This window comes from Aquarana catesbeiana, linkage group LG05 (genome assembly GCF_042186555.1).
Source record: "Aquarana catesbeiana isolate 2022-GZ linkage group LG05, ASM4218655v1, whole genome shotgun sequence".
In the NCBI taxonomy this organism is placed as follows: Eukaryota; Metazoa; Chordata; class Amphibia; order Anura; family Ranidae; genus Aquarana; species Aquarana catesbeiana.
In genome coordinates, this window is record NC_133328.1 from 96,332,345 (window position 1) to 96,345,658 (window position 13,314).

General features: G+C 41.0%; 1 protein-coding gene across 5 annotated transcripts in view; it reads left to right on the forward strand.

Moving 5' to 3' along the window:
* Positions 1-13,314, forward strand: part of PRKAG2 (protein kinase AMP-activated non-catalytic subunit gamma 2) — a 538,740-nt gene that overhangs the window by 212,364 nt on the left and 313,062 nt on the right. For all 5 annotated transcript variants that reach the window (XM_073629982.1, XM_073629984.1, XM_073629981.1 and 2 more), the window contains exon 2: positions 8,014-8,085. In XM_073629982.1, the coding sequence (XP_073486083.1) occupies positions 8,014-8,085 (72 nt within the window). The remainder of the gene's footprint in view (positions 1-8,013; positions 8,086-13,314) is intronic.

Genomic DNA, 13,314 nt, shown 5'->3' on the forward strand with positions numbered 1-13,314 from the left:
GCCGGGGGGTATCCTGAGGGGGATCGGAAGGAGGGACAGGAGAAGGCGCCTCAGGGGAAAGGAGGGCATAGAGCCAGTCAGCCTGACCCTGGAGAGCCAGCTCATGGACCCTGGCCAGAAGGAGCTCCGTGTCCATGGTTGGAGGGACAGGGTCAGGTCCAGCTCTTACCAAATCTGTTTCCGAAAAGGCCCAGAATCCCCTGGGGCGCCACACTAGTGAGCTCAGGCCCAACCCCGTCCCGTCTTAGCACCAATCCCCAGTGACCCCATAGTCACCTTACTCCGCCCTGGCCATGCCCCCATCAGTCAGGGCTCTCTTTCCCAAAGGGTTCAAGAGGCCTACATCATGCACAGCTCTCTCTCTCTCTCACTCTCTCTCTCGTGAGAGTTTGCCAGAAAGGGAGGGGGGGTGAGTCATAAGAGGGCCAACGAGAGCTGCAGGGCTGATGAGGTAGAGGTGTTTATTTGTGTGTGTGTGTAAATCCAGGAAGTGAACAGGCAACAGCTTCAGCTGCCCACCGTTAAAATGGATGCAGCCAGACTCAGTGGAGGGAGATTTCTGCAGTATATTTGGCAAGTACAGAATCACAGTATATATAAAATAATATGCAAAGTGGTTGGAGGGAAGCTTCAGAATGGAAAATTATGTGAGCAGACCGCAGTTCCTCTTTAACCATAAGGTTAATCGTGCAAAGATTATATTACTCAAACTGAAATACCGAATCTAGAAAACGGTATATTTTTATGTGTCATGCATTTTTGTTGTGTGTAAGTAAGTCAGTATTGTATCAGTGTCTAAAGTAAATCAAACTTGTTTTGGAATTTGCCATTTGAAATGTATTGTGACAATAAATGTTATCACAGAATGTTACACAAATGTGAAGCTGGGCAGTGCCGATTGTTTTGGGTGATAACACCAGAGGTTTCTTATATAGAAGCTGTAAACTCCAACATCTGATGCAGAAATGTTCAATCAGTTGCTAATTTATTTCTGTTTATTTTTATTGCAGAATGTTGCTATTGCACACACATCGTGCCAACAATTTACATGATACAAAAATGTAAACCAGCATGTTTTCATAGGTTATGTGAAATCACAAACAAAACACTAAAAAACCCGTATGACGCATGTCTGGCCAGGACTGAGGAACTGGCATGCTTCCTGCCTTTCTTATGACCAAAATATGTTTACTGTATAATATCAGACACTGCTTGCAAGGTTTGATGTTATAAAACTGTACTCAGCAGTAGTCTAATGATTATCCTCTGGCACACAAACTGTTGAATTATTTTAGCAAGGGTAGGCTTAGTTTACACTTGTGGTTAGGGTAAAGGGGGCGGTAAATATAAGCAGTTTTAATGCATTCTTACTGCCCTCTTTAACTACTTCAGTACTGGGTACTTTCACCCCTTTCCCGCCAATTTTCAGCTTTTAGCGCTCTCACACTTTTAATGACGATTGGGTGGTCATGCAACACTGTACCCATTATCATTTTTTATCTTTTTTTTTACACACATAACGCTTACTTTTAATTAATCACCACTAGGTTTTTTATTTTTTGCTAAACAAACGAAAAAAGGCAGAACATTTTGAAAAAAAAGGTGTTTTTCTTTGCTTCTGTTATTCTGCAATGACCCCTTTTTGAAAAGTACACAGTCCACGGTATTTAGTAAGAGGTGAGTTTTTTTTAAGTTCTCACATTGTTTTGTAAAATGAAGAAATTAAAATAAAAAAAATGTTTTATAACTGGTGTGGCAGTGACTACTGCCAGTATGTAAAAAAACAAAGGATTTTTTTTCAGATATTCCTCACTTCTGTACTGACAGCCAAGCACAAGGTATTTCTGCAGCCAGGTGCACACGCTTCAGCTCACTGGTGTCAAAGACCAGTCTAGGGGTGTTGTTTTGGAGTTTTTATTTTTTTTATTTTTAGGAACTTGGATAGGGTAAGGGATTTGCATCTGCTAGGAGCAGATGGCAGACTTCTGATTTAACAGTGTAGAAGTGAAGAAGTTTGAGCACAGTCCCTTTCAGTAAGTGGCAGGTAACTTGGAAAGAAGAAAGAAATGGCTGCACATTCAGAACTTTCGATTGCCTTTTATTTAGTTTCACAAAGATAACACTAAAGACACCAAACTGTGGTCACGTAGACGCGTTTCACACATACATCTTGTGCTTAATCATGATTAAGCACAAGATGTATGTGTGAAACGTGTCTACGTGACCACAGTTTGGTGTCTTTGGTGTTATCTTTGTGAAACTAAATAAAAGGCAATCGAAAGTTCTGAATGTGCAGCCATTTCTTTCTTCTTTCCAAGTTTACCACAGAGGCGGGCCGGGGCTAGCACTCTGCAAGATACTCCAATCAGCCTTATTTATCTTTATACACCTGGAGCAGCAGTTCTTTTTCTTGTATAGTAAGTGGCAGGTAGACAGAGCTCTTCAAATCACTAGCCAGTGATCTCTTTAGCTGGGCCTATAGCTGACTAGAGATCAGCAGAGGGGGGCCAACAGCTGTAGTCCCTGAGATCCCACAGATGTCTGTACTTTGTACAGCAACCGGCAGCCTCTCTCAGTGATACCAGATGGATTCTCAGCTAACTACCCCTCAGTCAGCTTTGAAGAACCGGGGCCACTCTTCCATTCAAGTTTCAGGCCGTCGGGTGACCCACCCGAGGCTGCATAGCAGCAAGTATTGGAGAGGTCGCCCACCTGAGGCCACATAGCAGCGGGTGCCAGGGGAGGCAAGCCTACCTCACCCCCGACTGGTGTAATTCACTATGAGAAGGACCCAGAACCCTTGCAAGTTTGGGGCTGCATTTCTGCAAATGGAGTTGATTTGGTCAGGATAAATGGTGTCCTCAGTGCTGGGAAATACAGGCAGGTACTTATCCTTCATGCCATACCATCAGGGAATGGCCACAATGTTTTTTCTGCCATGACATCATGGCACATGTACATGGCAAATTACTCATCTGAGAAGAAGTGAGGTTCACTCTACCAGGTACAGATTGGCAAAGAGTGGGGCACACCACGTCCCCATTGCTGCGCCCTGCACATGGAGATAGTGGGAACCATCAAAATGAAAGCAATTATGATGTAAAAAGAAGTTCAGCATTTGCACAATGAACTTGTTGAATTCTCATTTTTGTGTTCTCTGTTGTAACAACACATGTCTAATAGCTTTCTATCCCCTTGTTGTGTGGGAAAGAGCTGTAAAATTCTTCAACATCTGTTGTCACAAGAAATTCTCCCTGTGGAATCTCAAGTCCCTCCACTATTTGCAGAAAATGAATAGAGTCTTTTACATACGTTAATAAACCTACAACGTGGGGTCTTAAATGTGCGTCAGTCACTGGTCTACTAGGTAGATTATGAGGATTTTTGTGTATCTTCAGGAACATACAATGTTGCAGTTTTCGAGAATTCTGTTCTAATAAACTCCCATAGTTCCTTTTTAATTATCCCTCTGTCATCTTCTAATCTGTAGAAATCTGAATCACATTTATTAACTAAAACAGCCGAAATTGGACAGTAACATTTTTTATTTTGCAAGATTTTTAAACGTATCCATTTATAGGAATCCTTGTCCATTAGGACAATGTTTCCACCTTTTATCAGATAGTTTTATTGTAATTAGATAATTGTTCTCATGGTTTTTTAATGCTTGTTTCTTTAACTGCAGTAAGATTCTCTTTTTCTTTTCTTTTGACTCCTGATGTTTCAAGTGACATAGTTGTATGTCTTAAGAATGTTGCCACACTGCAATTAAGACTTGAGGATGAAAATGTATGCGATTTCTTCTGGAAAGACACACCTTGTTCTGGAGCTCTCACCTCCTCCCAAAAGACTCATATCCACTTCAGCAATTAGATTAATAGAATTGTTGTCATCTAGAGTGCAGCCAAATCTTGGATAGCTTTAAAGTGGATGTAAACCCGAATTTTTTTTTTTGATGTTATAATGTAGAGTATACGATTTCCTATCATTTTAGCCCAGTCTTGCCACAAAGAGTTAATCCAGCTCTGAGCAATCCTCTTTTATTGTTCAGTGAGATAAAACTTGACAGAGAAGAACTTTGTCAAATCCTCCCCCTTGCTGTGAGTGACAGGTGATTTACATCTCATGCACTAGCCTAAGACATGCATTATTTTTTAATTCCCACCCCCACTCCTTTCTTCAGCAGCTCTGCAAGGATTGGCTATTCCACACCTCAGCATGATTTGGCATGCTGAAGTCATGTGGTTACTTTCCTGTCTTTTCACTGGATGTTAGAGATCATAGCAGAAGTTCAGTGTAAGAAATACACAGGAGAAAATGCATATTGACAAGGGGACATCACGACTCCACCCACTCCAGACAACAGACCCACCCACAGAATCTGCAGTTTTTTGGTTCTCATAACAGACAGAGGGGAGACATTTGACAGGTAAAGATACATGCAGGAGGCATGTATATCCTTATAGATAACCCCTATGGCACTAGTTTTGGAAGGATGACATTGGGTTTACATCCACTTTAATTTCTTTTGTAGAATGTTTCGACCAATCAATGTTGTCTTTTGCTTTTTGTTTTGTATGCAAACTTTTTACCAGTAGTTTTATCGCAAAGAGGTGAAGGTCTTTAATTACTTCAACTTTCTGGTTGGGGCAGCTATTCCGCAGCATTTGGTGGGAGGAAGAAGAAGGGGAGCCTTCAGTGCTGTCGGGAGGGGGCTTGAACAACAGAAGGAAGGGATTCTGAAAAGGAAGGGGTGATCGGTGAGGAAGGAGGCAATTAAAGGGAACCAATCCCGCATAGCTCCCCCCTGCAGCAGCTGAAAAGCAGCTTTTCCTCTTCTTCCTTCTGCTAGGTTTTAGCTGCTGTGTCCTCAATCACTTTCTCTGTCTTAAAAGTGAGATATCATGGGTCTGTTTAGAACCCTGATGCTTTACCAACACCCCCCCCCCCCCCAAAAGGGCTGGTAAAATATTGTTAAGAAATAATAAAAGTAAAAAAAATATATATTGTAATAAATAAATAAAAGTGTAAAAAAATAAATAAATAAAATTGTGAGAAAAGCAAACAAAAAAAAAAGAATAAGTTGGACTCATTCACACAGGTTATCTTGCCCATAGAGTGTGAATGAGCAGTTTGTATGGCTGGAGCTGCCTGTTAATCTATGGAGACACAATGGCTGTACGAACATAGCTGTAGGTCCTAATTTGATAGGTGTGCAGGGATGTAGGCCTGCACTCACATACCAGTCAAATTAGGATCTTCGGCTGTGTTTGTACAGCCGCTGCATCCCCATAACGTAACATAGGCTGCCTGCACAAAGCTCCAGCCACAAAAATAAAATGTTGATTCACATTGTACAGGCCACAGGGCCCATGTGAATTGCACCCAAGACCTCATTAACCCAATACAGTTTTATCTTTTAGATTTAGCAAATATTTTGTATGTTATGATGTGTTTGTGTTCACTAATAATGATTTTCTGGGGAGGGGGTGTTGGGGAGCCCTGTCAGGTAGGCTGTATGGAGCTCTGTGATTTCTAAAAAAAAGCCCTGGATGGGGGCCGCCAGATATAAAGGCTGCGTTTTGTGGGGTTAGGTGTTAGGAGTTCAGGTAGGTGCAGGATTAAGTTTTAGGATGTGCTTTAGTATTAGGGATTCATTGCATCACAGAGCAGTTTGAGGAGCTGCAGAGCTTACAGTTGTTCTTCAGCACCATGAGCTTTGCAGCAAAAAAGATCAGCTCCAAGTTGCCAGGTCCTAGAACTAATGAACGGCACTTACAGCTATGTGCAAGTAGACGTGTTCTTTGTTCAAAGGTAAACTGCCAACATGCTTAGTGGCTTGTCCTATTTGGAAGAAGGATCAGATAACATGCTTTCCATCAGTATCAGTTTTCACCAGTGGTGAGTCTAGGATGACTGTGGTTTTATGTAACTATAGGCATGGTTTGGCAGAGCATGGCAGTGTTTGGAGAAAACAAAAATGAATTCTAAATGGTCACTCCATCCATGTTATCTTAGTTTTTAGCAAATTCAATTTAAATGAACTGTAGACAAATGTAAAATACCCAAAATGAATGCAGCTTTGTGATCTTTTATACATCAATAAATGTATTTCTAAGGCTGAACTTCAAAAATTCTCTGTATTGCATGCTTACAGTGGTCCAGCTTGGTATCATGTAAGTATGCATGTAAGTATGCATAACTCATACGCGATGGATCGCTGGGGAAGCTGGAAATGTAAATGTAAAATTAGCTACAATTTTCCCATTTTTCCTGCTTCGTTTCTGTGCAAGTATCTACCCCTCTGCACACTGACCACAGGAGGTAGCTTGCTTAACACTGTCATCATTCATAGAACACCTTTTACCTTTTTTAATGAATACAGGCATGCTCTGGTTGGGCGAGGTGGAAAGGAGGGGACCAAGGATGAGTAGCCAAATTGGAAGATAATACTAGTCCACAATGGAGGTAGGATATCTGGCAAAGATTTGAATTGCCCAACAGGCAGTGTATACTTTGTACTGTGAACACTTGTCAACACTTGTCCACTCAGAAATATTAAGGTGCCAGTACATACCAACAATTACATACGTAGTGACGTACTACGTGGTTTTTCAGCTCTTTAGCGCCACCCTTTGGGCTCCTTCTGCTAATTTTGTGTTAGTAGAAGTTTGGTGAGTGTTGATTTGCGCTTTTCTTTTTGTTTATTTCATTTAGCGCTTTTCAGTTTCTTTCTGAACGGACGTTCGTCAACCAGACATGTTGCGGAATCGGAGGAGATAACGTGTTATTTATTATTGGCCTTGGAGTTATTGCTTTGGCATTATTTTTTTGGTTGAATAATAATGATTTGATTTGGTATATTTTCTATATTTTTGGCTGCATAGAATGCACTTTTTGGTTAAGTTCTATTGGCAGATTGCATGTCTAATTTTATTTGTTTTCTTTTTTTAATGCACATTAAAATAATTGTGTAGAATAATACTTTGCTATGTGTTCTACTTCAAATGACAGTTTGGGAGTAGGCAGTTACATTTTTACAAAATACAATGTAAAATTGACAAGGGACACCAACATAGTTGTATCTTTGATCTTAAAAACTATGTGATAATGGTATTGTGGTAACTTGCCCAAATTAAATTAAAAAAAAAAAAAACATAATAATATTATTCTTGATATCACTAGAAAAAAAGCCTTTGAAAATTAGTTTGCAATAACTTCATCAGTATCACCAGCAACGCAGCTTCATTATTATTCCATTAAAGAAGAGAATGTGCGCTGCATTTCAAGATTTCATAATTTGCCACGTCACAAATATTAATTCTCCATTACAAATGCTAGTTTTACAAGACCGACTGCTTCTGCTTCCAAGCATGCGTGTTTGTACTTTGGATTTTTGTCCGACATACTTGTGTACACACGATCGGAAAGTCCAACAACACACATTTGTTGGCGGAAAATTTGAGAACATGCTAGCCAACAGTTGTTGGCGGAAAGTCCGACAACAGTTGACCGATGGAGCATACACACGGTCGGACTTACCGCCAACAACCTCACATCCAACATTTCCCGTCAGAAATTCCGATTGTGTGTACGGGGCTTTAGACTCTTTGGCAAGTTTATATTGCTGTCTGTGTCTCCATTGGAGATTTCACCCTCTTTATGTGTATTGGTGACCATTGTCATAGAAAAGGAAAGAGAAAAAAAATCCAACATTTAGAGTTGTCCCCATTTTTGCAATGGCAACACCTGTTCTAGTTCCCCTTAATGACCAATCTGACAGTGGCTTCAACCCTTTTCTAATCTATCTATCCAAAACTAAAATAAAAGGTATAACGTTTTTATAAATACACTTTAAATGTGAATTTACATTTTCTTCTAAATTATGGTACATAATTATCTATCAAATTTATGGAAATGTTTCCATAAAGGACACAGTTCTTATCTTATTTTACTGTGGAATTATCTTGTATTACAGCTGACTGAAAAAAAGTTTTTTTGTTTTTTTTTCAGGACCTCAGCTCTTTTGCTATGCCATTTTTGGATGGAGACTTGGAAAGTAATGATAAAAATGCAAATCGCAAGGTAAGTTCATTACCAAAAAAGCAGAGCTGTACATGGAAATCATAATGCCAACTAGGCATAATGAGAATGTGACAATTTCACTGCATATTGGTTCTACACCTTTTGTCACTGGAGCACAAGACATAATATGAAAATTCAGAAATTAATTTTGTTATATTTCTACAAATGATTTATAACTATGTATGCTGTATATTGTTCCTTAGTCAGGGTAAAATTATGAGGAATACTTCTCATTACTCAGTAGCTGTCATTATCTTTGTCATTATTAATATTGTTATAAGGTGAAAACTCCATTGCGTGTATAGACAGCTCCCACACATATAGACCTCCTATATAGACTTCATGATATAATTTCCAGTGTTCTTGTACTGCATAAGAGAAAATTGAATGACTCGCGCTATATGGATATATGTGTGGCCAAATTCGTCACACAAAGAGCACTAGATACAATATCAGTGAATATATAAACCATCTGTGTAGTGATATATCACAATCAGTGCAAACAGATCACAAAAATGATCAATGAAACATAAGTCATCAGTGCAATAATATATCACAATCAGTGCAAACAATTAAAAAATAAAGTCCAAATAAAATACACTGGAAAGAAACCCATGTGAAAGAATCAAAAATAGTCCAAAAAAAGAACTCAAGACAGGGTGAGTTTGGCAATCGCAGGTCTTGCAACCGCATGGAACCTCAAATATGTAGAACCACCACCAAAAGTAAGAGCCTGGCCGCTTACCAGAACCCCATGACCCCCCGTTACAGAGGGTCTGAAAGGGCTTTTGAGATCCTAGTAATTCGGACTTCCCAGGGACGGAGATGGAGCAGAGATGGGAATGGAAGCTGGAAAAGGGCGTCAGGTGCTGGAGTAGAAATGGATGGATCCACAAGAAGGGGGCTCAACCCTCAGCATAGTGGTGTCATCATAGGAGAGAAAAAAGGGAGGGCTCCCATAGTGTAAAATCAATTGGTAATTTATTGTAGAAAAAAACAAAAACACTCACATGTAGGTAAGACAATCAACATCATCAATCAGAAAAACGAACTGTGGCACCGGCCGGATGACCACAGATAGCTCGTCCTGTTAAAAAAGTACAGCGACAGTGGGAGGTGGCGCGATGATGAGGTGGCGCGATGATGCCGATCATGCCGCTCAGCATCATCGCGCCACCTCCCACTGTCGCTGTACTTTTAACAGGACGAGCTATCTGTGGTCATCCGGCCGGTGCCACAGTTCGTTTTTCCGATTGATGATGTTGATTGTCTTACCTACATGTGAGTGTTTTTGTTTTTTTCTACAATAAATTACCAATTGATTTTACACTATGGGAGCCCTCCCTTTTTTCTCTCCTATGATGACACCACTATGCTGAGGGTTGAGCCCCCTTCTTGTGGATCCATCCATTTCTACTCCAGCACCTGACGCCCTTTTCCAGCTTCCATTCCCATCTCTGCTCCATCTCCGTCCCTGGGAAGTCCGGATTACTAGGATCTCAAAAGCCCTTTCAGACCCTCTGTAACGGGGGGTCATGGGGTTCTGGTAAGCGGCCAGGCTCTTACTTTTGGTGGTGGTTCTACATATTTGAGGTTCCATGCGGTTGCAAGACCTGCGATTGCCAAACTCACCCTGTCTTGAGTTCTTTTTTTGGACTATTTTTGATTCTTTCACATGGGTTTCTTTCCAGTGTATTTTATTTGGACTTTATTTTTTAATTGTTTGCACTGATTGTGATATATTATTGCACTGATGATTTATGTTTCATTGATCATTTTTGTGATCTGTTTGCACTGATTGTGATATATCACTACACAGATGGTTTATATATTCACTGATATTGTATCTAGTGCTCTTTGTGTGACGAATTTGGCCACACATATATCCATATAGCGCGAGTCATTCAATTTTCTCTTTTGTTTATTTATGTGTTTGTGTCACATTTAGACATCGCTGCTCTTTTATTATAATTTTAGACACTTTGAAGCGCAATTTTTTTATATATATTTTTTCTTGTACTGCATACCATACCTACTGGTCCTGTTTTACTAAAGTGAATTGTAGTGCAGTTAGTGAAATTAGGTGTACCGCTGCTGACATTCAATCATGCAAGGAATAGGACCATTTTTTGGATGATTTGAATAAAAGATACAGCTGAAGTTAAGAAGTGCAAGAATACATTTACTGATTATTTTTAGCATCCAATGTGTTCAGTGTATACTACTGTTTGTAAACTGCTATACTTATTATTTAAAAGGTTGTAAACCTATGAAAAAAAAAAAACAAACCCTGGAAGACAAAGGCATAATGAGCTAGTATGCATCGCATACTAGCTCATTATGAAGTACTTACCTTAGGACAATGGCCTTCAGTGCCGCCCGCACTACGCTCCCACGGCCGACATCTTTCCCGGAATTACATCTGGGTTTGCGGGCTCCGGTGCTGTGATTGGCCGGAGCCGCGATGATGTCACTCCTGCGCATGCGGGCGGGTGCCGCCGATCATGGCACGGGTCCTGAAGAAACGGCACGAGCGGGCTGTTCCTTCAGTGCGCATGCGCTGATGATGTCGGTGGCAGCGTATATAGTAAATATCTCCTAAATGGTGCAAGTTTAGCAGATATTTACAGTACCTACAGGTAAGGCTTACCTGTAGGTACAATTAAAGAGGAAGACTTTACTTCCTCTTAAATATTATAGTTCCCGTTTTTATCATACCATACATACTTTTAGTTGAGCTTCCTTTGGATGTGTTCATGACATGACAGTGAGTGCAGAGACTGGGCATAGTGATGAAAGGGCCTAAAGATCTCTTCTTCCTGCTAGTTAGGTGTTGAAAATCTCAGCTCAGGAACCTGGCATACTGTAAGAATATAAGAAAAGAGAGGGCACACTGGCCTAGTGCATTATCCAACAAATGTATGAAAAAGGTATTTAATAAAACCATAAAGATGTCTACTCACAAACATAAACGTCAAAAAATCGCTCATCAGGCCACATGAGTGGCTGATCTCTCACAAATTACTTGGACTGCCTGGCCAAAAGAGGGGGTCCTGCATAGGACCCTGCTGGCTGAAGCGTTTGGAAGGACCAATCACACTTATGCAATTCTGCTTTGAAAGGATAATATGTTAAAACACAGAAGACTACTTCTTTCACTGTTTTTTCTTTCATTGTTAATAAAAGGACATTTGAAATAGAACTAGGGTTCTGTTATGTACATCAGTCACAAAAGGTGGCCCTGTATTATTTCCTAACGAAGTCTGTTTTCAGTCGCATGCTTTCAATGTACATTACATAGAAGGAGATTTACTAAAACTGGTGCACACAGAATCTGGTGCAGCTGTGCATAGTAACCAATCAGCTTGTTAATAAAAGGACATTTTAAATAGAACTAGTGTTCTGTTATGTGCATCAGTCACATAAGGTGGCCCTGTATTATTTCCTAATGAAGTCTGTTTTCAATTGCATGCCTTTCAGTGTACATTACATAGGATGAGATTTACTAAAACTGGTGCACATAGAATCTGGTGCAGCTGTGCATAGTAACATGCTTCTAGGTTTTAATCTAGGTTCGCACTGACTGCGGGAATGAAATTGTGCAAATTCAGCTGGACTCGCACAATTTCATTCCTGCATGTCAGTCCCGATTTCAGGGGCAATTTCAGAGACATCTGTGCGAATTTCTGCACAGATGTCAATGGAAATCGCACCCCGAAATCACCAAAAGTAGTAAAATGCAGCGTCGCACCGATTCGGATGGTGCCATTGCCAGCGATTGCCGCCGATTTGGCATGCGATTTGACATGTAAAATCACATGCCAAATCTCATCATTGTGAACCGGGGCTCCTTGAACAAGCTGAAGTTAAAGGCTGATTGGTTACTATGCACAGCTGCACCAGATTGTGTGTGCACAAGTTTTAGTAGATCTTCCCCATAGTTAATGTGTTCATGACATAATCTCTCCCCTGTCCTGTCCTGACCTGGCCACCTCTGTCTACAACAGTTCACTCTCATCATCACTAGATGCACTTGCTCCTCTAACCACATGCAGAATCAGGCCCCGACCGTTACAACCCTGGCAAACTGACAACACTAGAAATCTCAAGAGACATTGCTGTGCTCTTGAACGACTGTGGCGTAAATCTGCCCTTCTAAAATACAATTCATGCCTCCATGCTGGCAAACAAGCCTACTTTGTCTCTCTTTTTAATTCCTTGTCATCCAGTCCCCGTCGGCTCTTCTCAACCTTTAACTCTCTGCTTCGTCCCCCACCCCCTCTACCCACTAACTCACTCACTGCCCAAGAGATTGCCAATCACTTCAAAGACAAGATTGATGCAATTAGTGAGGACACCTCCACTGTGCGTACATCTTCCCCACCCAACATACCTTGCCTAACAGCACATTCAACACTCTCCTCTTTTGAATTGGCTACTACTGAAGAGGTTACAAAACTTTTCTCAGATGCCCACTTAACCAATTGTCCCCTGGATCCTGTTCCCTTGCAACTACTATGGTCACCCTCTTCTTCTATCTTATGCTCCCTCACTCATATCTTCAATCTCTCCCTCTCTAGTGGCACCTTCCCCTCCCCTCTAAAACATGCACAGATCACTCCAATACTCAAAAAGCCCTCACTGGACCCCACCAACCTGAACAACTTAAGACCCATCTCATTGCTTCCATTCACCTCTAAACTTCTAGAACGCTTAGTCTACAACCGTCTTAGCTCCTACCTCAGTGAAAATAACCTTCTTGACCCTTTACAGTCTGGCTTTCGCTCACAGCACTCCACAGAAACTGCCTTACTAAAACTCACTAACGATTTACTAACTGCTAAAACCAACAGCCAGTACTCCATACTCCTACTACTTGACCTCTCTGTGGCCTTTGATACTGTTGACCACCCGCTCCTTCTCAATAAACTACATTCCCTGGGCCTCCGAGATTCTGCTCTATCCTGGTTCTCTGCCTATTTATCACAGTGCTCCTTCAGTGTAACCTACAACTCTGTCTCCTCCTCTCCATTGCCCCTTTCTGTGGGAGTCCCCCAAGGCTCTGTTTTTGGACCCCTTCTCTTCTCTATCTACACCTCCTCCCTTGGTCACTTGATAACCGCCCACGGCTTCCAGTTCCACTTATATGCTGATGACACCCAAATCTATACTATCTACTCCTCACCTCACTCTTTCAGTCTCCTCTCGCATTACTAACTTACTAACTGA